Genomic DNA, 26,726 nt, shown 5'->3' on the forward strand with positions numbered 1-26,726 from the left:
ACATCAGCCAGCTGCTGTAAATGAGATTTTCTTACTTTCTTCAATTACCTTTGCAGGCCTCATATAATTACAACATAATAAGCTGAAGTTTGCACAGGGCCACTTAATAGTGGGAGCAAAGTATGTGGGGTGGAAGGTGAAGCTTGGCTGACAGGGGCAAGGGAGCAGTCCTGGCTTCACTAGCACTGTGCCAGTTCCCAGCCTTCAGCTCCAGTGACATCAAGGTGGCTTTTTTCAAGTAGTGGCACTACCAGAGGATTCTCTCCTCCCAGACAATAATTCAGTTTGCCAGCTGCCTCTGCAGGGAAGGGTGTCCTTTCATTCTGGGCTTGTTGAGCCACTGCAACAGAGCAGGCCACCAGCATGTTACATAGCAGAAATCTAAGGGGACATCACTCTTCATTCCTTCCTATCATACAGCTATTTGCCAAAGCCTTAGTGTGCCCAAACAATGAAGGAGATTTGGATCAATTTTTAAGCAAAGGGAATAAAACTATACATAGCTCTAACACACTTTTAACCCTGTGGTTGTGAAAAAAACCCTCCTACCAACATTACTAGTAGTAGCAAAGACAAGTGCCCACGGAGAGAAAAGGATCACAGCCTTTTCCAGCTGCACCCCACACACTGGAACTCAGCTGACATTGCACATCTGCAGGCACTTCAGGCTTCCAGGCACTTCCAGTTCCTGCTGGGATGGACAGTGCTGAGCAGGAGGGCTGTGGGGCTGCCCAGGCTCAGCGAGTTGAGACCATGATGGAAATACTGATGGGAGGCAGGTGAAGAACAGCTGACAATTTTGGTTGGCTTATTTACACCAGAGCCTCTCTGTCAGGCTAGGCTAGTAGTCCACAGCAGATGGGTGACTGGATCATGAAACAGCTGAGTAAGGGAACTACAACATAAGGTCACTCATCAAAGAGGATAAGGACAACAGTCAAATTGAGGAAGATAGCATAATCTTTATTGTGGTTTTTATATTAACTTATTAAATTGGACAAGAGAGTTGAGGAACAGCTGCTAAAGACATGGGAAGTTGAATACATGATCAGAATGCCAGCAAATCTGAAGTAAATTAATAAAAAACTGAAATTCCGTGACATGAGCACTGATACAAAGGTAATAGAAATTCCCACACCAGTGCCTCTTCCTTTGGGAGAAAAGCAGCTCTAATAATTAAGATATAATGTCTGAAATATGTTCATCACTGAGGAACCAGCAAAGGCTGAAGTACTGAAAGAAGCCCTGTTCTTACTCTTCTTATCCAAAAGCACAAAACAGTGTTGGTAAATAAACCAATACCAACCAAGGGTGTTCAGCCCCTGTATTACATATGATCTTGATCTGCTGAGCAAGCCTGGGTATTTATTTACCCAACTGCCAAAATCACATGGGTGAGAAAAATGGAGAATGGGGAAATGAAGGAGGAACCCAAATTGCTGCAGGTTAGCTCAGCTGCCTAGTGAGCAGACAGACTGGCTCACTGGATCCAGAGATGCTGAAGGAAGGAACAAAGTCATGTTTAGTGAGGAAATCAGGCTTCCCAAGTCTAATCACAGCTCTTGAGGGACCAGTGAGGCTGCACAATAATATTTTTCTTTGTTACAGTCATGGATTTCCAGAAGAAAAAAACCCAAACTGTTAGAGGGTTACAGGGCAAATAATTTCTCTCTTTTAACCACTTTGTAATATTTTTGTAATATGTAAATGTAATATTTTGCCAGCTTTCCATGGTAGAGGGAATTTACTAGATGGCATCTGAATTCCTAACTCCCAAGGTATTGTTCTGCTTGGAGAAAGGTTATGTTGTTTAAGGTTTTTGATACATAATTTTAATACAGAATTATTGAGGACAGCCAGAAGTTTATATTTGGAGAACAGGCAGGAAAATTTTAGTACGCCAGTGGGTAGAAATGAGAGATGAAGGTTAATGTCAATAGCCCCAAGTAAGAGATACATAGAGAGAAATGACCTGATCTCCATGTTCCAGGTACATCCCCTTAACACCACCAGCGTCAGTTTTATATAGCTGGAGTATCATGTGTTTCCCAAATGTCAAGTTGTGCCCCTTGAATGACAGAGGAAAAAAAATGCCATTATTCTGAAAGCAGTTAGGAACAAATACCACCATGGAGATGAGGACATCTCCACGTCTTCACTGACACATACTCCTATCTGCCATGTGCAAAAAAGGGTGTAATACAGAGGAGACCAAGAAAGGTGACCAGGAATGCTAATAGGCATTATTAGCTAATTATTAGCTAATGCTAATAGTCTTGGCAAGGAAAAAAAAAACCTAGAACCTCTCCTTTCCCCAGAAGACTTGCAGTAGGGAAAAGGGTGAGATACATGAAGTTATGAATACTGTTGAAAATGTGAGTGAGAAACTTCCACCCAGTTCCTCTAGAGGCACATCCATGCTGCTGATCAGGAAGTAGGTGGAAGACTAAAGAAAGGATTTTTCCTTGCCACAGTTCAGATTTGTCAGTTAGCAATAGTATTAGATCCTAAGAATAGAAATTCATTCAGAAAAGTTTTAGACAAAGTCCTGGAAAAAAGATCAAATAGCAGCTACTAAAATAATGTTAGAGATGTACAAAAATATAAACATATTCCATTGCATATATAAAATTTCTGCTGGATTAGACAAGACATTGAGCTAAAAGCACCCTCACCTACCAGAGAGTATCATTTACTTCTGCATGCCAGTCTTCCCTGCTTCCACACTCCTGTGCACACAGAGCATCTACTTCCAATCTGGCATCAAGAGAAACCAGTCCTGAACTACACACACACATGCACACACATAACACACAGCAAACATTCTCCCCTGTAGACAAAGCTAAAACTTGGGCTTAGGCCTAAATTGTCCCAGGAAGTTTAATTCTAAGCCTAGACCAAAGGTTCACCTCATCATAGTTCACTCTAATCTGGGTTCTGAGGGTTACATATACAAATATCCCTTATTAAAAAGTATCAGTTGTCTAAAATTGCTTCATTTTCACACCCATCCTCTTGGCATAAGCAGCATACACCAACTTTAATTCAGCACACACAAAGATCCTTCTGTTTCTGCAGAAATCTGAAGTCATGGGAATCAACAAACACACGCCATGGCAGCAGGCGGAGCTACCCCGTTAGCTTTCCTTTGCCAGCTTGCACCGTCTCTTAACCCTTGAATAAGGACCAAGAGTGTCATCAAAAACAAAGTCCCACAGAACTCGAATCCAGGACTGGTGATGTGGGAGGTTATCATAATATTCTGCTGCAATCTTCTTCACCTGGAAGAAGAAGAGAGACGATGAGCTGTTTGGCTGCACAGAGTCAGATGTGTTTCAACCTTCACATTCAGATCTGATAGCACAGCCATTACCTGAAGTTACTTGTTATTGCTTGTGAACTTCTGAAGCTCAGCCAAGAGATGTACTTAAATGCATTTAGATACTTCTTAGCAGATTTCTGATCTAGGTTTTGCCTCACAGTGCCATAATTTGAAAGACAATGGATTGCTGCCTTCTATATTTCATTTTAGGGGTGCCCCTACTATTTCATTTCAAGGGTGGTGGGATCTCTACAATGAGATACTTTATCAATTGCCAAGACTGGAGCACACTATATTTAAAGCCCTGTTTGCCACTCATAATATTCTTCTGTTGAGGGTTCTGGGTAAAAGAGAATTAACAACTGAGAAAATGACAGACAGCCTTGCCTACACTTTGTTTTCTACCCTGCATTCTGCTACCATGATGCAAATCCAAGAGATGGGTTCCTCCAGCAGGCAAAGAAAATTGCAGGGGTGGTCTGTTCTCCTCAGTCTGAAATTAAAAATACTGTGAGATTCATTATTAGGTCACAAGTCTAATAAAATTTCATTCCTGCTATAATTCCCCAAGTCTTAAGACTGTTGCTGTCAGAGAAACACTGTGCATCATTGGGGTGTTGCTTGTAGTGGGAGTTAGGCCAGAACCAGAGGACAAAGAGCTTTCAAAGCTGGCAGGTTCAGAGAGGTTCAAGGGACTGTGAGGATTCCCAAGTTATCAGTTATTGTTCCTGCTCCAACTAAATGCTTTGGGGTTTGAACACATTTATGAAGCAGCAGAATCTGTTAACTATATACGCTCACACATAACTGCTTGGGCATGGTTTTATTGCAGCTCCACCTCCTAGACAAACAAAGCTCTAGAATAGAGTCGTTTGTCTTGCTGGACAGCATGACTTCTCTCTTTAAAAACCCTGCAGAATTTTAAAGCCAGCTACACTGAGCACAGTGCAGACTTCCAGTGAAGAGAGAAAGGGTTACACAGAAATCGTCGTGCAGGAAGAGGGTCTTATCACTACACAAGGCATAATGGAAGAACCTTAACACAGCATTTGACTGTTTGTGAAAAGGTAAGAATTCCAGTGAAAGTCAAATTATAAGCTAGTATGTCTCCCTGCTAATTACCTCATTAATTCAGCTTCCTAGCAGACACTTCTCTGTGCAATAGGTTGGATAATGTACAAGAGTCATTAAGATCTTTTACCTCTGTCCCTTACACACTCCTTGTGCTCCTGGCATGGTATGCTGTGCTAGAGATGGAAGATTCAGTTCAGGTCTGACTGTATTCTGTCTTTCACTGAATACCTCCAACTTCATTATAATTTTCTCTATCCTACTATACAGCATTGGTTTGTACATCAAAGTAGATAATTTTCAATGGGATTCAAACAATATCAGGATTTCTCCTTATAAATATTTGTTAATGAATGGAAGAGAGATGATTTGCAGGTTTCCAAGATCTCTGGAGATGCAGATTTAGTTCCCCAGGCTCCTTCTGTAACCTCGGTCAGAAATAATTTAATCTGGGTATTGTATCCTCCCTTTTCCTGGCTGGGTAATTGAAATAGCCAGAGGATGAGAGGGAAGACTATTTCAACAGTAAACTCCCTTGAATGGAGGCTACTCATGAGGCCTGATGCAAACACAAAGTGGGGGCTCAGATACCCGGCTTCAAAAGCTTCACTCTAGCTCTGACATAGTCATTATCTAGCACACAGTTGCTTAGACCTTCCTTTCTACCTCCATTTTAGAAATTGTGCCTGAATTCTGCCTTTCAACTATAGTTGAGCCCTCATCTACAGTACTCAAGTCCATATGGCAAGTCTACCATTCCCCTCTTCTCCAGAGCCCCACGTATTTCTTGCCCTCTGAACCAGACCATATTTTCTTAAGTAGTTACATTATTCTGCAGAGCTCCTGACTGTGCTATTTTCTGACCACTACAAGAGCCTCAGGAAGTTTTCCCATATCACCCCTTGCAAATGGAAGTAGAAGGCTAGAGATTCACAGAAACCAATTCAGCTCCTAAGAACAGTGTCTCAGCCTGTGTCTTCTGGCTCCAAAGGAAAAGTAGAAGTGACAAATTAGTTAAAAATGGCCCAGAGAAGAGGCCAATAAACAGCCTGCCTATGTTCAGCCCAATAGCTTGTGCAAACATGAGCAGGACCTCGTGCAGGAAGGCAGGCACCACTTGCAAGGTCTCTGGGCAGGTCAGGTGTATGGGATGTACAGAAAATATCAACAGGGGAAGGTGAAACTGCAATAAGGAACAGAAGAAAGAGAAAATTTAATGAATGCAGTTAGAGGGGGGGCTTCTGAAGGATTTTCTTACGGAAAATAAGGAAATTTGTTAGGTACATGCTCTCATCTTGCTATCATGTGGCAGGAAAGAATTTTAAAAGATGTTTCTCTTTTCTAATAGATTTACACAAAAGTTTTCCAGCAAAAACATCTAATTTTTCATTACTTCTTTCAGCATCTCCATACATATAACAGAATTATCACCTTATCTACCAGAAAAACTGGATAGTGGGAGAGCAGAAGGTAATGGGGGTTTAATGCAGGCTCCCTTTTAAATGCAACATCATATGAGGAGCAGCTGAGGGAGCTGGGGTTGTTTAGTCTGCAGAAAAGGAGGCTCAGGGGAGACCTTATCACTCTCTACAACTCTGTGAAAGAAGGGTGTAACCAGGTGGGGATCAGCCTCTTCTCCCAAGCAATAGGACAATAGAAAAAAGGCCTGAAGCTGCACCAAGGGAGGTTCAGGTTGGACATCAGAAAGAATTTCTTCACTGAGACTTGTCAAACATCAGACCCGTTGCCCAAGGAAGCGGTGGAGTCATCAGCCCTGGAAGTGTTCAAGAAATGACTCAACATGACACTTAGTCCTATGGTTTAGTTGATATGGTGGTACTAGATCAAAGTTTGGACTCAATGATCTTGGAGGTCTTTTCCAACCTTAATGATTCTTTGATATCTGTTAAGTATTGTTGAGAGTGGAAGGGTCATCCTCTGTGTTACATTCTGCTTAATGAACATTCTGCTTAATCTACAAAACCTGTAGATGGCAGTTTCCAGGTGGCAAGTTTTGTGGCCAGATCATAGGTTGTCTTAAAGAGGATGGCACTGTAATTTGGAGCAAACGTGTTCCAAAATGCTGCTCCTCAAGCTCTTCATATATTACACTGTAGGTGGTCCATTTTCTTCAACTCCTCCCTGCCTTCTTCCTTACAAATCTCAACTGTAAGTCTTAACTCATTGCTAGTTTGTAAATTAAAATTACACAAGAACTGTCTGAAATTCAACAGGAGCAAGTGCAGGGTCCTGCACCTGGGGAGGAATAGCCCCAGGCACCAGCACAGGCTGGGGGCAACCTACTGCTCTGAGGAGAAGGACCTGGGTGTCCTGGTGGACAACAAGCTGTCTGTGAGCCTGCAGTGCCATGGGGGCCAGGAAGGACAATGGAATCCTGGAGAGCATTGTAAGCAGGTTCAGGAAGGTGATCCTGCCCCTCTACTCAGCCCTGGGGAGGTCACACCTGCAGTGCTGTGTCCAGTTCTGGGCTCTTCAGTACAAGAGGGATGTGGAGCTCCTGGAGTGAGTCCAGTGAAGGGTGGCAAAGTTGATTGAGGAACTGGAGCATCTCTCTTATGAGAAAAGGCTGACGGAGCTGGGCCTGCTCAGCCTCAACATAAGACAGCCAAGAGGGAATCCCATCAATATCTATAAGTATCTGGAGGGTGGGTGTCAAGAGAAAAAATCCAGCTCTTCTCAGTGCTACCGAGCAATAGGACAAGGTACAATGGGCAGAAACTGATGCACAGGAAGTTCCACCCGAACATGAGGAAGAACTTTGTTACTTTGCAGTCACCGAGCAGAGGAACAGGTTGCCCAGAGAGGGTGCAGAGTCTCCCTCAGTGGGGTTATTCAAGAACCATCTGGGCACAATCCTGTGCCATGTGCTCTGGGATGACCCAGTTTGAGCAGGGAGGCTGGACCTCACCCGTTCTGTGACTGTTATCATGGAAGGATAACAAGAGATTGCAAAGTTTGCAGGACAATTACAAGGCACTTGGCACCTGGTATATTGAGGCTTTTCTTCAAGTAGGTCAAGGTGGCAGGGCAAGAAATCACATCTTTTGGACTGAAACTTTTGTTTCTGTGTTTGTAGAGCACAGTGACAGGACTCTACTCCTACTCTTCATATCTGATAGGCACAAAAGTTAAATGCAGCCTAGTATTTCAGCAGGGCTGTTACACACTCTTTGTCCTAGGGCTATACAGAAACTAGAGATCCTTATGACACAAAGCTGCAAAATTACATTAAGAATGCTCAAAGGCTTATTACAAGAAGTTCCCTCTATAGTCCTACATCCCCATCACAGGATGGTGAGCACTCAAGCTAGCCCTCCTGGCCATCACAGGGTTAATGAAATCTGCAATTCAAAACCAGCACATCTACCATGTTTTCCAGTCTTGTCTGTCTAATAAATCTGGTTTCATACCATGTCTTTTCCTTTTCCCACAAGCTTAATGAGTAACTAGTTTGCCTCTGGTAACACTGCTTCTTTTATTGCAGCTTCTAGGAGTAGAATTCCTCCTTCTTCTCCAATCTCCTCTCTCCATAAGTACACTCAATCCTTCAGACAATGAAGAATGGATCTCTTTACTCATTTGGTAAACAATGCAGTATTTTATATTTGTAAGACTTCATTCAAAGACTAATCTAGTCTTATGTCTACAGGGGTTTTTCTTAGAGCAGGTTCGTCATTGCAATGTTAAATTTCATGGTTTCTTGAGTAATTTCTCATTATACTAGTGGGACAAGTTCTTACTGCGCACCCATGTCACTCATCTTTAATATCCACAAGCTTATGAGCACAGCCTAATTCTTCCTCTTTCAAATCTGTCACAGTCCTAGGGTAAAGGTCTTTCCAGTGGCAAACACATTACTCAGAACATTCTGAATGACACACCTGTAACAAAGGAAAAAGCTGAATTTACTCTCCTGATAAGCAAGCTGAAAAGCCAGTTACCTTCCAAGATTAAGATCCAGTTATTCTCAAATCCTATTTCTCCCCTGATCTCAATCTTGCAGGATACATCTTTAAAAGTAGAGATCTTAACTCCACATTCTATTTGCCAATAATTAAAAATAAAAATAGTCTCACTGAGAGGTCATCCATATTACACAATGCAACTATTAGAAGTGTCTAAGAGACCAAATCTGAAAAAACAGATCTTTGCTGAGTGAAGAATTTGCCAGGAGGTTAAGCAAAGTAGAGCAAGGTGAGGTTTCTTACCTGCTATGAAGTTCAAGATTTAAAGCTCATCAGGGAGAATATGTTTCCTTATCTCTTTTCATCAGAGAGGCAGAGATATTTTTTTCTCATTTTAGCAGAAAAGAGTAACCAATTTGTTTTAATGGTCAAAGGATTTTCTACAGGAATTGTTTTGCCAAAGAAAATACAATTTTTTTAAATAGAATTCTTTGCAATAAAATTTCTATTTGTAATTGATCACTCATCAGACTCCAAGTCTTCCATATAGTTATGTCAGGCAACAGTGATTGACAAAACCTGCTCTCTCCTCCACCAGCAGGGCAAGTCTCAGTTGCCAAAGAGCAAAACACACATGAACACAAGCCCATGAAATTGAGCTAATAACTCCATCCTCTTTACACAGGAGGGCAGACATTTCTAGCTGCTGCACTGCCTCAAGGAATTACTCTGAACTATTTGTGATGTGGGTGGAGAAGAGCTTTTCAGGTGTCAGTCAGGGCTGGAGCAACAGTCCCAGCAAGTTCCATTAGTCACTCACCTCCCTTGTGCAGGACACTGAGCTAACCTCCCTCTGTTTTCATTGCTGTCATCTAACTCCATCTAACAAGTCTGAACATTTTAAACTAAAGCTAAGCACATGCACTTCCTTGCTGGGCTATCAGGGGTATCAGTGATGGGAGTGCCTCACAGGAGGGCTTCATATCCGAGTGTGGGCTGCTGTACCAGCTCCTCTGGGTCTCACCAGGAACAGGGAGTGTCTCCGGAACAGAGCTCCAGCAGCAGAGGAGTGAATGAAACACAATTGCAGGCTATATAGAGGCTTCCCACACTCCTCTGCACAAGAAAATCTCCCCTTGATTTGAATCTCCTCTCAGGGAGTGTTTCTGTGACGGAGAACGTGAACCCATACAGCAGTGTTTGCCCTGGTATGTCATCACAGAAGTTGTATGTGGAATCAGTAGTGGGTAGGTCACAGCTCCTGAACCTCAGGCTCCTCAGCTCTACCTCCACCTCATATGGATATTGCAGTAGCAGTTCCCAACTTTGCATCAGCCCACAGAAAGATGTTTCCTTCCTATTACGTCAGAGAACTTGTATGTAGGAGGAATCCTTCGAAGTCACGTACCTCTAACACTGTGAGCACCTGCTGAGGAACCCTTGTATTAAAACACTCAAGAGCAGCTTACACACCTGGAGGGAGATTGAAAACCATTCCTAGACACCTGGGCTTTGCAAATTTGATTCCCACAACTGATAAAACATAAACAAAAAGGGGTTTGCCTTTCAAAGGAGGAAAGCCACAGCACTTTCCCAACGACAGACCAGGCCTCCTCAGTTTCTGTGGGTGGGGCAGGAGAGCTAAAAGGAGTTAGAGAGAGTGTGGCTTTATTTTCCAGTGCTATCTGTGTCAGGCTGGAACATGCCCCAGAAATTATGTCATCTCAAGAACAGAAAAACTTTCCTTTGATGTTAATCAAGCAGTATGGTTAGCAGATTGATCATCAGACAAATTTCAAGTAGCAATTGTCACCTGCCTCCCTTTCGATGGGTCTTTAAACTTTCAGAGTTGACACTTAGTGGCTGAGGGATGTAAATTGAGACATTTAAAGCCTTAATGGAGGATTTTATCATGCAAAAGATATTCCTCAAGCCCTCTAAGAATGAGATGTTCTAGTTTGCATCAAACAAACTAAGTATTACAGCAGTTTGACAGCCGTTTCTCACAATCTCTGGCTTAAAATTAATTAGAAACTGTCTTGGTTTATCACCCCAGAACAGAAACAAAAGGCTGTTCTCTTTTTTTCTCCTTTTTTTTTTTTTTTTTTCCCTTAAATTCATCAATTGCTATGATTTGGAGTGTTTTCCTTGAGACAGTTTAGCAGCTCTCATAAAAATCCAACTCGCTCATGCTATACTTACCATGGGCAATCTGCATCCAGGAATGCTGGGGAAGTCATGATGCTCCATGTGGTAGCCTACATTGAAGGTGAGCCAGTTCAGAGGTCCATAATAAGAGTATGTCTCATACCCTTTTAGGAACATGTAGTGTTCTGCTATGAAGTGTCCAGAAATGGGATGAAAACCCAAGCAAAGAATTGTACCTGCTATTAAGTAAATAACAGGTTTGAGCCCCCACAGGTAGTAAATGATGAGGTCTACAGAAAACTGGACGAGAGCATTAAGAATTTCCATCCGTGTAATTGCTTTGGGGTTCACATACAGTGGTCTCAGACTGTAGAACAGAGGCTGGAGGAACAGCCAAAGCAGTTTCCGAAGTGGAGTGCAGAAAAACCAGCCCTCAAAGTCTGTGGGAATGTCCACATCCAAGCTGTCCCCTCCCAGATACCGGTGATGGTCAATGTGGTACTTCTTGAAGGAGGCAGAATAGGGGATGCCAATGGGCAGGTTGGCAAAGACTGCAAACCATCGGTTCCACTTGGCCTGCTTGTTCCCAAAGGCCACGTTGTGTGAAATATCATGGATGGCGAGGGTCAGGGAATGGTTGATGCAACCTCCAAAAGCATAAGCCCAGAAGAAAATCCACTTCCAAGATAAGTCTTTTACCAGGTAGCATGCCAGCAGCTGCATGAAAACCATTCCAGATACAATCCACTTTAAATGTGGATCTGGTCCCATCAGAGTCTTGATCTCTGGATACTTTGCTAAAGGGATAAATTCAGAGAAAAACTTGGTTAGATCATAATTAGGCAAACACAATCACCATTGTGACTCTCTGTTTTCATCACACTATGTTTGAGGCCCTGGTTTTATAAAATGTTAATTCCAAAGTAGGATTGCCACTGTGGTGACAGTTTCACTAGGTCCAGCATCATGTCCAATTGTGATTGATATTGCTATATATAGACATAAAAAAATACCCTGATGGTCTCTCTGTGGCATTATGTGCCTTCCCCACAATGAGTATTGCTTCACAGTGATGAGCAGCAATATGCCAGATCCCACAGAATTTAAGCTCTATGAAACACCTTCTGCCATGTTTTTAATGTCCTTTTGTATTTTGCTCGGATGTTATTTTCCATGAAAGGGATACAACTGCCTTCTTTGTAGCCCTTTTCACACTGTTGTTTCAAACACACAAGCAGAGGAGAGAGCTGAGCAACAGGCTCACCAGGTTTTGCTCTGTGGTTAGATGACAAACACAGCATTTTAAAAAAAGATTCCTAATTATCTGAGTGTTTACCAGTGCTAACAACAGGTACAACTCTTCACACATGGTAACATCTCAGTAAAGTCAGTAATACTCTCAGGATTTTGTAAGAAAATTGTATAGAAAATTCTTCTCTGTACCCATGTCACATACCAAAAGCAGGCATAAAAGCCACATGGATTATCACAGAACAGCTTAATGAGGCCTCACAAATAGTGCAGTATGGAGTCAGAGAGACATGGGCTAGGCTTGAAAGTCTGATTCATGTCAGGCCAGGACCAACTTACTAATCTTCAGTCCCACCATCCATTCATCTGTCTTTTAAAAAGAAAATAAAATACAGAGTACAGCCAATCCTCTAGGTGCTGTTCACTGAGTCACATCTCCTCTTTGCAAACCCACACTTCTCACTTCCAGTATTAACTTGCACGATTCCTTCTGCTGCCTTATGGCTTTTACCCATGTACTGACCTCCCTCCTTTAACCCATACTTTGCATTTTTCAGTAATTGCAGTTTACACAGATATGTGCATAGAGAAGTCACTCATTCTGCACCTTAAGGTTACACAGTGTCCCTGTGAGTTTCATGGGCCCATTTTATGAATAGAAAAGTAAACACCATCTGACTGCCACAGTATAATACTGATACAATAAAACCAGATTACAATGATCTGCATCTATGCAGCTGTGTCTACTATAAACAAAGGCTGGAGACAATACATGTAATTTATGTGACCTTGAAAGCAGTGGCAGATACTGAGTGCTAGATGCAGAGAAGGTTTTTTTAGAAGTGAACCCTGAAAACTTTACAGCAATTCAAAGAAATGAAGTGCTACTTAAAGAAGCAGGTTGATGAGGTCATGCTCTGCAACCATTCCAGCAACCCTTGAGCCTCTTGGCCAACTTCAGCCCCTCTTGACAGAAATTAGAGATTACAAAGATTAGAGAAGTAGTGTGGAAGATGAGGACAAAGGAGATATACTCAAATCTTGTGAAGACAAGGAGTCGAGGTCACCATGAGGAGTATTCAGGCAAGAGAGAGATTTTTGAAGTGCTGGGAAAGTTGTAGTGAAAGTTCATATCTTCCTAAAGTAAGGAATTTATTTTTTTTTTATAAAAATCTCCAGAAAGTCCAGGGTTTTTGTTTTGCTGTTTTGTTTTTTGTTGCTGTTTTCACCATTCTTGAAATTATATGTTTCACACCAATAAAGTTGTTCTCTAGTACCTGAACAGGCGCTAAAGTTTTACACAAAGTTCTGTTTATGCAAAGTTCACTCTAAAGTGTAACAATATAAAGACTGTTACAGACATGCAGTTTTATGTAGCTTAATCTCTTTTTCAGGGGCATCTGTCCAAAACCCAGAAAATGCTTTAATAAGTCAAGCCACCTCAAATGCTGTCACGTCAAGTAGAGATAGGTTACTGCAGTCACCAGAAGAGATGAAATGTGAAACAACCAAATGTGTTCCTCAGCCTGGTCAAATTGAGGCCACATTGACCCCCCACAAAAAAAACCCAAAAAATACATTTTAATGGGATAGGAAAATTGCTTAGAGATGTTTCATACTGTCATTTGAAAATAATGAAAGTTTTTGACCTATTTATTTCTATGGCAGCCAACAAGGACTGCAGATTCCATTTAAAAGGTTCCAGAGCAGTCACTGCCAAACAGTAGCAAAAGTGTGTGCAAGCAGCAATGCAGGCAGGCTGCACTTATCACAGGTGACAGCTATTAAGTAACTTGCCAGGGTTTAATATTAAATTCAACACATGATTAACTCCAACAGTAAATTTTTGCATACTAGTCAAACCACAATACTGTGGCTGTTTATCATTAATACAGATAAAAGGCATGGCATGGAAAAATTTCAGGTTTCTCCTCATGAAGAAACCATGGCTTGAACAGGGGGTAGTGCTGGTAAGCTCAAGGGAAGCTAAAAGCTCCACTGGTGGATAGCCTGCCAGAGACCTGTTGGTTCAGGAGCACTACAAATGCAGAATGTTGAATGCTGACCCTTTTCTAACTTGAAAAGCCAAGCACTCTTCAGTGAGACACATTTAATACCAGATTAAGTGATCCTGATGACTGCAATTTATGAATAAAGTGCTGACACAAAGTTGTGGTAACACATATTTTTATCTCATTTTTCCCCTGTGTTCATGCCTTGCAGTTAGCTGAAAGAATGCTAGTAAGGCAAGAGCCTCACTTGCTGCTGAAAAGCCTGGACATCCCTGTAAGGTTGCTGTGACAAGTGTCTGTAGGTGCTATGCAAACCAGGCATCACCCACCTGCATGAAAAAAAGGCAACAGAGAATCAGAGGCACAGAGAGAGGGCATGGAAAGAGGAGAAAAAACCCCAATCCCATCATTCATCCCTTCTGTACTGGGGGGGATGGGGGTGGATAAAGGCATGGACACACAGCACAGAGCACAACACTACAGTTATGTGGCTGCATGAGACCAAGTTTTGTCCTTTACAGTCCAAAGAGAACATGAGAGACTCAGCTACTCTGGTGTCTACACAGCACATCTTCCAGCCTCCAGCTCACTGAGGAAGTCTGTAAGCTCAGGCCAGCAGATAGGTTATCTATGTGTGCTGCTTCAAGCTGTCCAGACTGAGCCACTGTCCTGCTGTGAGAGGCTGGGGACACTGGTGTAGATGTACAGCAGTGCACAAGGATAACATTTTGTCTCCAAGGTCAGCACACTGCCAAAGCAGCACAGGCACTTTAATACAGTAGGTAAATGTAGTTACTGACTCTGGCCAGACAGCTCCCCAGTCTCTGCTCCATGATGCAAGACAGCATTCCCCACTCTTAAAAGTCAAGAGAGAACAAATGCTGCAAGTGTATTTTCAGAAGGGTGCACAGTTCTGAAACAACCCATTTACTGAATTAACTTTTCACTCCACTGTTCTACACATCTTTCGAGAGGCAGGTCTCACTCACCAAGTGCCTAAACTTAGTCAAATTAGTCTGACTCTGTATTTGTTCTGTTGATGCTTCTGTTGATGCTCTGGAGAGCCAGGAGCACTCACCACAACCCTGCAGTGATCCTCAGTTAGGGCTGGAGTAATTGTTCCTGGACAGGCCATTGGCTGCCAGATCCTGCTGTTCCTCCTCCTCAGGAGACAGCAAATACCTTATTCTGAACTCTCACTCATCCTCTGTCCTACTGACCCTGTCCCTGAGATAACTCAGACAATTCCCAGTGATGGTACCAGACACAATTTCTCATTGATGTGACACCACATACTTCACACTTGCACATTTTGGTACATGTGGGCTTTGAAAGTGAACGAGAGCAGGAGCTGTACACAGAGACAACGGTGATAGAGGTTTAAAGGAGCAGCAGCCTTGCCCACATCCATGAGAAACTAGTAGTAAAAAGATAAGAACTTTAATTTCTTAATTTTCCTTTCTTTTCACCCCAAGTGCAGCATACTGATACAGTCAAAGTGGACATATTCCTCAGCATAAGTCACTTAGAAGGTTTGTAAAAGGGAAGGAGGGAAAAAACCCAACAAACTGTGATACTGCTGTTCTGGACTACATTCTGTTGATTATGAGTCCCTGCCAAAACAGGTAAGAGACACCAGACACAGGATATCAGCTTTACTGTTCCATGTCCTATGCTGGATCTGGTATTTGTACCAAATAAACACAGTTTACTAACGTTATTGTGTTTTGCCTTGTAGCAGCTCAGCTCAAAAACATGCTTATAAAAGCACAGCACAGCCAGGTCCTAAGTGAACGACATGGACGAGTTGGAGTAAGTCTAGAGGAGGGCTGTGAAAATTGTCAGAGGGCTGGAGCAGCTCTCCAACACGGAAAGGCTGAGAGAGTTGAGAATGGAGACTGTTCAGCCTGGGGAGGAAAAGGCTTCAGGAAGACTTTATTGCCTTTCAACATCTAATGGGGGTTTATAGGAATATGAAGGGGCCTGGCTGTTCAGTAGGGCTTGTTGTGATAGATCCCTTGATCTACTATCTTGGTAATAGTTCCAAGCTAAAAGAGGAGACATTAAATCTAGATATAAGGAAGAAAATTTTTACAATGAGGGTGGTGAAACACTATCACAGGTTGCCCAGAGAGGTTGTAGATGCCCCAGGCTGGTTGAGGCTCTGAACAACCTGATCTAGTTGATGATGTACATGGTACTCAAACCATTCTATGATTAATTCAAACAATGCATGAGTCAAGACACAGGTAGGATATACAGAGGATGATATGCATGACGACACCTTCAGGTTTTTCACAGTCTCCTGTGAAAAAGCCCTTCCAGTACACAAAATAATAAGAAACATATTTGGCCCAGCTCATTACACTGAAGTTTTATATATATCCACTGTGAAAGGACAAGCATCTTAATCTTGCATTTGTCACCCACAAGTTTCTAAATAGCTTTGTGCTAGGTGGTCCAAGGGCAGTGGGTCACCCAGAAAAGGCCACCAGAGGGAAAGTACCATAGTGGTGCCACTCTGCCACTGTCAACAGAGGTGGATGATGTCAGCACATCACTATGTCAGCGGCTGTAACCTGTCTGCTTACATTTGTTAATCAGCTAGTTCAGAGCACAGGGATGTAGGAGTGCTAGAAAGAGGGCTTCCAGCTCCTTCTGAAACAAAAATCTGCAATATGGACTAAGTTGAAGCCTTCCGTTGTACTTAATACATTTCCCACAGAAGACGACAAATGCCTAAATCAGTCACTTTCTGCCTATGTGATTTATTTCAAAGGTGATGCCCACAGGGAATTGGCGTGAGCATTGGGACAGCAGCTCTTCTGGGTGCACTTATCAGAGGATGTGCACAACCAGGGGCAGCACTGTGCCCACACACTGCAGGGTAATAGTTTCTTCGCCAGAAGCACATGTACTTCAGAGCTTTGATTTAAGCTAAGGACATAATACATTGCATATTTCTGTAGGTACAACTTATCAGAATTTTCATAAATGTGAGATTTAAAAAGGCAACAGAAGAGACAGCCTGAAGAAATAGCAGATTAATCTCTAAATAAGAGAGCAGAGCTGGAAGCTATACTCAGATCAGCTAAATGTTGGCTTTTTAATTTTGTTCTACCCCGCCCCATGGGCTAACGTATCAGCCTTCCTACAGGATAAAATGCATATAACACACTTGCACCATCTCCACTCCAAAATAACTTGCCAAAGAACTAATTACATAACTATTAAGCATTCTTGGATGTTAGATCATATTCAGTTGTTCCTGGTCTATCCTGAGCAACATTGATTCAGCTCTCATCCTCAGCAGCATGCAAGTGCTTCCCTAAGGATCCTGCGAGGCAAGATATTTTCTGACCAATTTGCAGTAATTTTATAAAGTTAGATCCAGCCTGTGGCACAAATATGATCTCACTCTTACCATGTCACAACCTATTGCTCATTGCTTGAATTTGGGAAATTGTTTGCAGGTGAAGTGACCATACATTGTATGACTATTGTGTTACCTGCATTTAAGCAATGATTTTTTCATCTCTCAAGAGTGGAAAGCCATCAACACTTCCCACTGAGCAAGAGCATAGTTTCTCCAAGTCTTTCAGTCCAAGAAATCCTTACTGACAAAATGCAGAAATCCTATTTCTACTAGATGCCCTCTCTGTGTTATATCTCCCCCAATAGCATTTTTTGTAACTATACAGAAAGGCTAAGCAGAGCTAGATGATAAAACTTTTCCATCAGGAAGGTTTTAACCAGATCTTTCCCTAACAGAGCTTACTGCAGCATTACACAAATCCCAGTCCTGACACAAGGCAGTAACACGCTTTTCATAAACAAGACAGCGAGAGAATAGCAATGAAACAATTCTATTTCATAAACTGAAAAGCGTGAATAACGTGTTCAGGAACATGTATAACGTGATCAGGGTCGAAGTGCCAGCTTGGCAAGAGATCTCCACTCTAAGTCAGAAGCAGTTGCACCCAGACAGTACTAAGCACTAGCTACATTTTAATACCTAGATACTACAAAGAGATAAGAGAGAAAGTATCTCCTCTCCCTTGTGCAAAATGTTGATCTATTTGCTGGTATAATTATAGCCTTCAGGAATCACAACCCTTATCTAGTGCAACAGTGTCCTGCCACAAAACCAATTTCCAGCCAGCCCACTTGATAAACACTGCTTATAGCTCTGCAGCTCAATGGGAACAGGTTGCCCAGAGAAGCTGTGGATGGCCCATCCTTGGAAGCATTCAAGGACAGCTTGGATGGGGCTCTGAGCAAACTGAGCTAGCAAAGGATGTCCCTGCCCATGGTAGGGAGACTGGACTCAGGGAATTCTCATTCAGACACGGTCACCGACTACAAAAGTCTTACAGACACCTGGGCTACTAACTCTAAAGCCAGGACAAACAACTTTGTGATGGACTTTTTTTACCTGTCAGATGCCCTATAGGAACATATTGGGGCAACAGCCCAGGAAACGCCACTTATGTAGAAAGAAACTGCCTTATGTGTTTGTCAGTTTGCCCATTTTTTTTCCCCTAACAGATAATTTCCATTTGTATTTAAATCGAAGTAGCCATGCCTGAGAGAGACCAACATTTTCAAAAGCTACAGCCCAGAGAACAATCAAGTTTCAGTGCTTAGCAACTAAATCATTAACCTATTGGGAAGGAAACACTTCCTTTAGCAGCATGGAATGCTGTCCCCAAGGCATTGCTGTACACAAAAATGTAAAATACATGGATTTTTATAGATATTTGTTCATATGCATTTAAGATTCTTACTGTGTACTCCAGCTTGGTAGACACTAAACACTTCGGTAACTATATACTCTGAATACTAGGTGACTTTAGTCTTTGAATAATAAAGTGAAGATCATTATACAAATATCATATGGGATATTGTGATAGTTTCAGTAACTTTTGGTAACATTTTGATATTTGTGACACAAGTTTTATAATCCATTCTGCATCATCAGATAGAGATCATACATATCTCTCTTTCCATGTTGTATTTCTCTCTGCCCTTCCTTCTACTCCCGCAGCTGGGGCAGGGGAAGCTGTAAGGAAGCAGATGGACCTTGGTTCCAATTGCTTGTTCTTAACTCAAAGAGAGGGTGGGCAAACTGCTGTAAGTCCTAAAAAGAGTTTGCTGCAACATGAGATTCCAAGTACCTCCTGACAGCTTCCTCATGGTTTGCACACCCCATCCTATAGCACAACCAAAAGGGCAAGAGAGCAGCAAGGGCAGAGACCCACCACACACTCTCCTATCCTTAGTTCACCAAAATGTAGTTCCCTTGACTGAAGAGGTGAGGAGCAAGACACCAAGAAGCATCATATGCTATACTGACATAATTTGACTATCATGATTACATATTAAAATAATTATTATTTTCCTGAATGTCATTCAAATCTGGACGTTGATGTTCCACATATCGCAGATATACCGGAAATGGTTTTGTAATTTAGATTTATCCAGGATTAAGCTGTAAGATTGTGGGGGAGTTAAAAAACTGTACCTAATTAGCATATGCCTTGTGCAGCAACTCAGTCAGAAGCTCCACTGCCTTTTTATAAAAGTTCTTTAAAAACTTTATCCTACTCACTAGAAAGAAGAAAACAAAACGACCAATCCACCCAAATGAAAAGAGGGGGGAAAAAATCAAAATATTTTTTATTAATAAAACGTTGAAAATGTATTTTCAGGAGATACGCAACAATACTCTGTGACAATTCTGAGTTACCAGTTATTCTCAAAAACGATCTTCAGAATAGCCAAAACCGTCCCACAAAAACAAACCTCCCTACCCACCACACTCCTGTGCGCAGTTAAGCTGCCCTGCGTGTACAACACGAAAGCACAGGAGCGTGTACCTTGTCCCCGGCAAGCAGCGGGGACTTGCTATTGTTCTCCGGCAGACCCGACCCGCATGCCCGTTTAGCTTCATGCAGTACCCGGGCACGGGGCACACGTACCCGCAGGAGGCTCCGTGCCCGGGGCACAGCCGCGGGCAGCGGCCGCTCCCGGGGCGCGGTGCGGACAGGCGGGCGCTGGGCACGGCCCGAGCAGCCCCGCCGCGGCTGCCACCCGCTGACCCGGCTCGGCGCTCCGGGCTCCGGGCGGCCGCCGCATCCCCGCCGCTGCCGAAGGAAGGCAGAGTTGGGAACGCTACACTCCTCAGGGGAAACACCCAAGAGCCCAGCGGGCTGCGGCACTCGCTCTCCGCAGCCTGGATACCAGCCGGACCCTCCGCCCGTCCCGTCCCGGAGCGCAGCCCAGCCCGGCCGCCCGAGCCGCCGCGGCCGCTCCCGGACTCCCCGTCGTACCCAGGATCTCCTTCCTGCGCTGCGTGTGGGGCTGCTCCGTGTAGACCCACTCGAAGTCGTCGCGGGTGACACGGTTCCCCATGGCTCCTGCTGCGCCCCGCTCCGCTCCGCGCTGCCCTTATAGCTCCGCAGCCACGGAGGGGCGGCTCCTCCGCCCGCCCCCGCCCCGCGGCCGCCTCAGGCGGGCACCGGGACAGCTCCGCCGCTCCGCTCGGGCGGGCACCGGGACAGCTCCGCGGCTTTGCTCGGGCGGTAGGAGCCAGGAGAGCTGCAAAGCCCCTCCGGGGTGTCAGGGGGAGTCCGGCGGGAAGAGGGTGCCTCGGGGCTGACTCTGAGGACAGAGGACGGGCGGCCGAGGCTCGCCGTGCCGCAGGGACCCTGAAGACAGCCAGGAGAGGTGCGTGGGCTGGGTGTGTTTGTTGGGAACCAGGGATCCCCGTCGTGCTGCTGCCAGCACCGGGGCTCGGCACAGCCGCTACATCCATCGCTGCCTGGGGCGGCTCCAGAGCACAAGGGGAACTCCAGCGCTGCGGGTCCCCTGGCACTTCCAGACACAGCTTTTGGAAAGCCAAGGTAGTCCAAACGCCATAAATCCGGAGAGAGAGCCCTAAGCAGAACCGTGAATTAGGGCAAAGCCCGGTTGTGTGGGCTCCTCCCAGGGGTGGAAGACCTAGAACAATGCACAGGCGACCAACGGCTGACATACATTTCCTTGGCGCTCTGACAATCCTCGTGAGCTGTCCGGGTAGAATCCAGCCCTTGGCTGTGTAACACTTCACTCCTGGTAGTCTGCGGCCCATTTCCCAGGTACTGTCCCCACTGGAGCAGCAGGAAGTCACACTGCTACCTCGGTAACAAAACCAGGCAAAGGACTTGCTAACATTAAAACTAAGGTAACCTTATGGACCTCTCTAGCCTCTCTGATTCACAGAGTTACACGTTACACAGTGATGTTTCTACACACACAACTCAAAATTAAAGTGCTGCCCTTGTTCACGTATAATCTTTTGCAAGTCCATACCTGACCTCCTGTCCATCTTCACTCATTATCCCTATCCCTATCATTAGTCCTTCCAACAACAACATCACCTGTGGATCAGCTCCAATCTTGTTTCAGTCCTTTTCCGATATGAAAGTCTCTAGCACCCTCCATTCCACCCTTTAAAACGCCTGATGCAGATGGAAGTTAAAAGGGACAAAAAAGCAGCCTTGAAAATACGAGATGTAACTATTTTTCAGCAAGAATTTTTGCCTACAACCACTGGCAACACTATCATCTCTTATATTAGCCTAGTGGAACTATTTAAGATCTCTTGCTAGAACAATTGCTCTAAGGACTAAAAACACCAACAATGAAACAACCCACAAACCCAAAATCCCAATGCTTGGCTGCTAGAAAGCTTTAGGAGGCTTTTTTGAGAGTTGTTTTTTTTTTCCCTGTCTAAATCACAGAATCAGCTGAGTTGGAAGGGATGTACAAGGATCATTGAGTCCAACTTCTGGCCCTGCACAGGACCATCCACAAGAGTCACACCACGTGCTTAAGAGCATTGTCCAAACACTTCTTGAGCTCTGTCAGGCTGTGAGTGCTTCCTTGGGAAGCCTGTTCCAGCCGAACCACACTCTGAGAGAACAACCTTTTTCTAATATCCAGCCTAAACTTCCTCTGACACAACTTCAGGTCATTCCCTCAGGTCCTGTCACTGGTCACTGCAGAGAGGAGATCAGTGCCTGCCCCTCCTCTTCCCCTCATGAGGAAGCTGTAACTGCAATGAGGTCTCTACTCAGTCTCCTCCAGGCTGAACAGACTAAGTGACCTCAGCTGCTCCTCACAGCTTCCCTTTATGGCCCTTCAGCATCTTTTGTTACCCACCTTCAGATGCTCTCTTCTGGCTTACCATGTTAACCCTTGAATGATGAAAGGTACAAAGCAGGTTGAGTAGAAGGACTGTGGTGTAAAGAGAAACAGTTTTACCCACAGCAGGAGCAGGAGTTTAACCACTGCTGTTACAGCTTAGCTCTCTGTAAGTACAATGGTTTCTTCACTATTGCTCCAGCACAAGGTTGGTGCTTGCTCATAAAGTTGCAGGGTCCAACCCAGATAAGGGACTGTTAATCCAGTTTAAGGTTAATACATGTTTCTAGAAGAAATGGATTGTTCAGGGAGCAGATGCCTAAACCTTTAACTAGCTCAATCATTTCGGTGTGTTGGTAGTGTTGGTGGAGAAGCCAAAACACTAAATATGATGACACTCTTCTGAGCACTTCCTGCTCAGGTGTGCTGAAGGTGACTAAAAATGAAATTAGTGGGGCAGTCTGTGCAGTTACAAAGAAAACAAATATGACTTCACCCCAAAGCTTGTCCAATAGGATAATGCTATTGCATATGGTAAGTTACACATGCAGACTCAACCTGACCACATAAGAAGAACAGAAAACTTTTCTTCTCCAGTGAGTTGGCATCTGGTTTTGAGAACAGAATTTCATGCTTAATATTTCTATAATAAGCCAAACAAATAATACTAATTCAAGAGTAATTGCGGATGCCAGACAAACAAGAAACACCAGCTTTAGATCATCTTCTAGAATTGGCAAAACTATTACCCAGTTCTGACCATTTGGCATCCATAGTTTTACAGCATCCTACTAAAATCATTCACAATGGAAAAGGGAGGGAGGGCTGTTAATGACACCTAGCAATAATAACCCTTTTAATGAATACTCTAATGACTGTCAACTCCACAGATTCACAAAATCACTACACTTTACACAGTTCAAATGTACTTCACATAGTCAGGTTCTCTCAACTGTAGCCTCCCTTTCTTATTTAATTTCCCATACTTGCTCAGGATTTCTGGGAACTATTGGGAAGCCTAGCTGAGGGAAATTCCTAACACACTCAGGAGGAAGAGCACAATTGCTGACTCTTTGCAAGGTACCATCAAAGTATCTCATTTACATAGTTTTAAGTATACATCACACCAATCTCCAGCATCCCAGGGATGAAGACAAAAATCCTTTGCCCCGCTGAGGACATGGCCTACAATATACAGCCCTGAAGCAAGGCATACTGGTCCACACATCCAGGCAGACTCACCCTTCCTCACCCAAAGGTGCCTATCCATCAGCTGGCATCCCAGCATGAATGTATTTCTGCTACACACCTCAGTTACTTCCTTCTTGTGCTCATGGAAAGGACGGGTGACAGAGTAAATACTGCAGGAACACCCGCCCACGTCTCCTAGTGACCACTGCCAGCCTTTGGAGTTTGAGGTATATTAATTCTGCCCTGGTGTGCAGGTCTTAACTCCTCTTCTTGTGGTTGTCAACAACTAATCTTTGTTAAAGGTGTTGCTCTGGAACTAAAATAAAGTTGTCTGGGAGTTTTATCTCTAAATAAAGTGTTTTGTTCTCTGAAGTAAGAGCTCCATGTCCTATGACAGACTTGTATTTGCAGTTACTGCATTACCTACTTTCTTCTCTGTCTGTATAAATTAGATCTTCTTTCATCACCAGAAGAAAACATAAGTATAATATTTGCTCCTTTATTGAAGATTTTGCTGTCATTTTGAATTGGGTATCACTCTCTGACGTGATGCAACTACTGCCAACATTTACCACGTGACATGCTTTATTGAACAAAGTCAAATTTTCATAGGCAGCATAGTTTGTGGATGAGCCACATCAACACACACCCACACTGAAGGAGGCTCGGGAGAAACAATTTGCCAATAAGACCTCGTTTGTTTTCCCCTCTCACCTGTGCTGACCCTTCCCGGGGTCAGCCTGGGTTTCTCTCTCCACTGGGTTAGCTTCATGCCGGAGTTGTGAGTTGAACTGACCGAACAAAGGTGCTGAGGGGCTGGTGCAAGAGCCTTGGGAGGAGAAAGGCGTGTTCCTTTCGGCAGTGTTAAGCTGTTGGGTACACTCGCTTGTATCACCCTTCACACAGCCCGGCGGTTCACAACGCCCGCGTGTGCGCAGCGCTCGGCAAGCCCTGGTGGATGTTGGCATGGTGTCCCTGCCCGAGAGCCTCCCAAAATGAAATGTGAACTTCCAAGAACAAACAGCTCCCCAGGAGCCGGGCTCACCGCTGCCCGGCTTCACCGCTCCTCCCCTGCCCACGGTCTCCCAGCCCCCGAGCTGTGCGGAGCCGCATCACTGCCCACCTTCCGCAGCCGGCCCTGCGGGAAGCTCCAGCCGTGGGAATGCTCCTTTCGTGGGCCGGGAGAGGCAGGAGGGGCTACAAGAACAGCTCCCCCGCAGGCGGGGCTCGGTCCGGCCCGGCCTGCGGCACACCGGGCCGACCGGGGCGGGGAGCGGAGCCGGGCTCGCCCCGCCGCGAGCGCAGCGCGCCCCCTGCCTTCCTCCCCCTGCCTTCCCCTGCCTTCCCCTGCCTGCCTTCCCCTGCCTCCCCCTGCCTCCCCCTGCCTTCCCCTGCCTCCCCCCTCCTGCCTGCCTTCCCCTGCCTTCCCGGCCTCCCCCTGCCTGCCTCCCCCTGCCTCCCCCTGCCTCCCCCTGCCTCCCCCTGCCTTCCCCTGCCTGCCTCCCCCTGCCTTCCCCTGCCTGCCTCCCCCTGCCTTCCCCTGCCTTCCCCTGCCTGCCTCCCCCTGCCTCCCCCTGCCTCCCCCTGCCTCCCCCTGCCTCCCCCTGCCTGCCCCTGCCTGCCCCTGCCTCCCCCTGCCTTCCCCTGCCTTCGCCTGCCTTCGCCTGCCTCCCCCTGCCTGCCTCCCCCTGCCTGCCCCTGCCTGCCTTCCCCGGCCTCCCCCTGCCTTGCCCGGCCTCCCCCTGCCTGCCCGGCCTCCCCCTGCCTGCCCGGCCTCCCCCTGTCTGCCCGGCCTCCCCCTGCCTGCTCCGACCCGCCCTGCCCCGAACACACGCTCTCCTTCACCCCTAAAGTCCCACTGCCCCTCGAAGGTAAGGGCGATCACACGAAGGGTGGCTGAGGAAGGGCTCATTTCGCCAGAGCGACGGACTTGGTTTGGTAGCGCTCGAGTGTTCTCGCTTCCTTTAGAAATACGTCCTTAGGGAATTTAAAAATGTTTTGTCTGGAAGTTAACAAATGCGGGGCTTCTGTAACTAACGATACCGCTGTGATCCGGTACATAATCTATTTAGACAGATTGCTCCTGCAGAACTCACATGGAAACAATTTCGTCTTCTAGGTAAATATTTTTTTCTTGTGATACAGTTCTTTGCTTTCCTAAAGAATCACAATCTTTCTACAAACTAATTTATTCCACGAAACGGTTTATGTTGTCCACAGGATTTCAAATTGCTTTCTCTCACAAGTTGTATTTGTTGTTACACACCTTAAGTACTTCCCCCATGGATAGTTTATGCTACCATCCCTGCAATCTTGGGCATTTCAGGAAGATTTACTAGCATCCTGACACAAACTCCTGCGTGGAGTGTGGGAACTAGACCTCTATTCTACAGCAAAAATTTAAAACACAAAAAGTAGTAACAGCGTTTGTAATCTCCTATCCAAATATGAGAACCTAAGGGGTTCACTGTGGACACGTTGTCAGAATTATAAGAGAATGTAGGTCCTGTGAAGAAAACTTCTCTTCTTCCCCTGTAAGCATCGGTGCCACTCTTCTCTGAAAGCTCACCCCACTGTACTCCCCTGGTCTGTCTGGCCGTGCTCTCTGGACTGCAGCTCACCCTCGCAGATCTGCTTTCCCAAGCGTACTTCCCGATACTAAGGTTTCAACCTGATGCACTTAAAACCTTTCATTTCAGTGCTGCTGAGCTCACTTCTGACAATAGGAGTGACACGGGGTTAAGAGGGGTACTTGTTCAGCCTCTTGAAGTCAGAGACTAAACTTTAAGTAGAGGAAGAAAACAGCCATTTGAAAATGTCTCGCTGTGTGTGTATGTAGTGTGGATGTGTAGGAAGAATTGCCTCTGCAGGGAACAGTTGGAGAACAACTTCGATAACAAAGTGTACTGAATTCCAAAGATTATGTCATACTGTCTATTTCTATTTATAAGAAATATTTTTAGTTAGTGTGTATATTGTAGCAATATATATAGACCCTCCAAGATGGACTAGGGTTTGACTATAAATTCACAAAATAAAATTACAATATTCTGATGAGTTACAAATCCTTCTAGTATTAGCACAGTAGAAAAACCACGGAGCAGCTTTGCCCATACCTAAAGAGTGTAAGATTTGGCTCACAGTTTAGCAAACTGTCAGTCAAGTCACAATATCTATTTCCTCATGGAAACCTAGCTAAGTTGGTTTAATTAAAAAAAAAAAAATAGCTGCCCTTGGGCTTTCCTTGAGACTGCAACATTTTATATCTTATTTATTTATTTTTATTTAGCCTTGTTCATTTCAATCTATTTTTCGTTTAAAATGAATTATTAACTCTAGGGCTACATCTTAATGCTACTGGGATCTATCTGATGACTTCAATAGAAGTCAAGAGCTGAGCACTTTCCAGCATCAGGTCTGTAACCCAAGGGAATGCATATGCGGGAGAGGAGATAAGGAAGCCCAGCTATTTGCAGGACAATCAGCATGAATAGGAGCTGCAGATTTGCTCCCTGGCCCCAGGGAGCAGTGTGAGCAGTTAGGACACGAATTCATATACATTGCCTGTGCTGGCAGGTGTGAAATCGTAGCATGCTGGCTCAATTAATAGGTATTATT

At 44.6% G+C, this 26,726-nt stretch overlaps 1 protein-coding gene across 1 annotated transcript; it reads right to left on the reverse strand.

Moving 5' to 3' along the window:
• Positions 1–950: 950 nt before the first annotated feature.
• Positions 951–20,191, reverse strand: DEGS2 (delta 4-desaturase, sphingolipid 2). Its single transcript, XM_058829732.1, has 3 exons — positions 20,063–20,191; positions 10,522–11,264; positions 951–3,281 (listed from the first exon to the last, which is right to left on the reverse strand). Exons 1-3 carry the CDS (start codon positions 20,142–20,144, stop codon positions 3,138–3,140), a joined length of 969 nt encoding a protein of 322 aa, XP_058685715.1. The 5' UTR covers positions 20,145–20,191; the 3' UTR covers positions 951–3,137.
• Between the last annotated feature and the right edge of the window lie 6,535 nt (positions 20,192–26,726).

This window comes from Poecile atricapillus, chromosome 1 (genome assembly GCF_030490865.1).
Source record: "Poecile atricapillus isolate bPoeAtr1 chromosome 1, bPoeAtr1.hap1, whole genome shotgun sequence".
Lineage (NCBI taxonomy): Eukaryota > Metazoa > Chordata > Aves > Passeriformes > Paridae > Poecile > Poecile atricapillus.